Consider the following 1,710-nt stretch of genomic DNA (forward strand, 5'->3'; position numbering starts at 1 on the left):
TGTCGATCTCAGAATCCTCTGATGTTTTTTGAAGAAGTTAAAAAAACCAGTTGAAAATGTTTTAAGGATAAATAAACATTGAGAGCCAAATATTATTCCAAGGTTTCTATGGCAACCATTAAAAGTAAATGGTTGCATTTTCAAAAAGGCGATATGTAAATTCATTAAATGAGTATTGGAAACAAAGTAGTGTTAATTCTAGCAAATACTTGATTCTCGAAGTTTATTTTTTAATTTGCATATATGTATGCTATTATTCGATAGCAAAAATGAATAGAAAAACGAAGGTTTCATAGAATTTAAAGTAATGACTGCGAAATCGAAGATAAGTTCATTAGAAACTTCATGCTCGAAATTTTTGTACAGTCAAGATGCGTACATCAGAACGGTGAGAAAAAATGGTACGAAATTGATGGCGAAATAGGAGCTTGACGAAATTTTTGTGCAATAAGTCTAGTGCGAGAAAAAAAATCGCAATATTAAAGTAAACTTCATTTTCCATAGAGGTGACCAGCATTCTTCGATTGCCGATTATTTCAACACTCGCCTTGAATCGGTCAATCCCAGGAGGGAACACAGGTTGCAGAAACGTCCAGGTTCCAGAGCTTTGGTGAACGCATCCGCAAGTTGGTTTGCTGTTCCTATTGCTACGATCTGCAGCCTTCCGTGTGCCACATGCTCTCGCAGGAAATGGTGTTTCACATCAATATGCTTCACACGCTTATTTTCGGTGTTTGTGGCCATCGCAATGCAGCCATGATTGTCTGCAAAAATCCTGAACGGTTTTCCAGAGGGAACTTGTTGCAGATCTTCCAGAATTCCTTGTAGCCACAGTACTTTGGAAGCAGCTACGCTTAAGGCTGCATACTCTGCCTCACAGAATGACAATGCAACCGTTTGTTGCTCCCTACTGGCCCAGGACACCGTTTTGCCGAATATCTTGAAGACATAACCGCTGACGGATTTTCTATCGTCGGTATCAGCGTACCCGATCAGTGCTTCAGCCTTTTCGTCCCGCTTGAATTGGAACTTGAGGTTCTTCGTGCCTTTTATGTATTGGACCACTCTTTTCAGCGCTTGCCAGTGTGCTTCGCCAGGTTTATTTTGGAAACGTCCCAAGTATGCAACGGCGAATGAAATATCGGGACGGACGCATAGAATTGTGTACATGAGACTTCCAAGTAGCTCACGATACGGATGCCAGACCGGATTTCCTTCATTCGTTGGGAGAAAACAGGCCTTCTCCATTGGTGTCTTTACGTGGTTGCAATCTTTCTAGACGAATTTCTCCAACACACGATCCACAGCGACTTCTTGACTCAGAGACATCGAACCAGCAGTACGATCATATCGGATCTTGATTGCGAGAAAGTGGTTCACTTCCCCAAGGTCCGCCATCTGAAGGTTTTTGGAAAGGGATAGCTTGATCTGCTTCATCAGCTCCAGACGATCGCCAAAGGTGGGCAGGTCGTCAACGTACATAGATGACGTCGTCACGCATGGGAAATTTTCCCATCAGCTTGCCGTCGTACCGCACAGTTCTTTCCGTTTTCTTGAAACAAACGTACAAATTTGCTTTTGCCATCTTCTTCACAGAGACCAGAAATTTTCTCGAAGATCAGGAACAAACAGCACATCTTGCAGGACCAATTTGACGCCTTCCTTATTGACGCCCGTAATTGTACCTCGATGCCAGGATATCAGTGACTG

General features: G+C 42.6%; 1 protein-coding gene across 1 annotated transcript; it reads right to left on the reverse strand.

The window, feature by feature from the left end:
• Positions 1-531: 531 nt before the first annotated feature.
• Positions 532-1,248, reverse strand: LOC129741184 (uncharacterized). Its single transcript, XM_055732893.1, has one exon. The coding sequence runs from the start codon at positions 1,246-1,248 to the stop codon at positions 532-534; it is 717 nt and encodes a 238-aa protein (XP_055588868.1).
• Positions 1,249-1,710: the final 462 nt, after the last annotated feature.

This window comes from Uranotaenia lowii, chromosome 2, assembly GCF_029784155.1.
Source record: "Uranotaenia lowii strain MFRU-FL chromosome 2, ASM2978415v1, whole genome shotgun sequence".
NCBI lineage: Eukaryota > Metazoa > Arthropoda > Insecta > Diptera > Culicidae > Uranotaenia > Uranotaenia lowii.

Excerpts from the sequence above, each read along its gene's own strand:
- LOC129741184 (XM_055732893.1), bottom strand. The coding sequence starts at position 1,248 with ATGGAGAAGGCCTGTTTTCTCCCAACGAATGAAGGAAATCCGGTCTGG.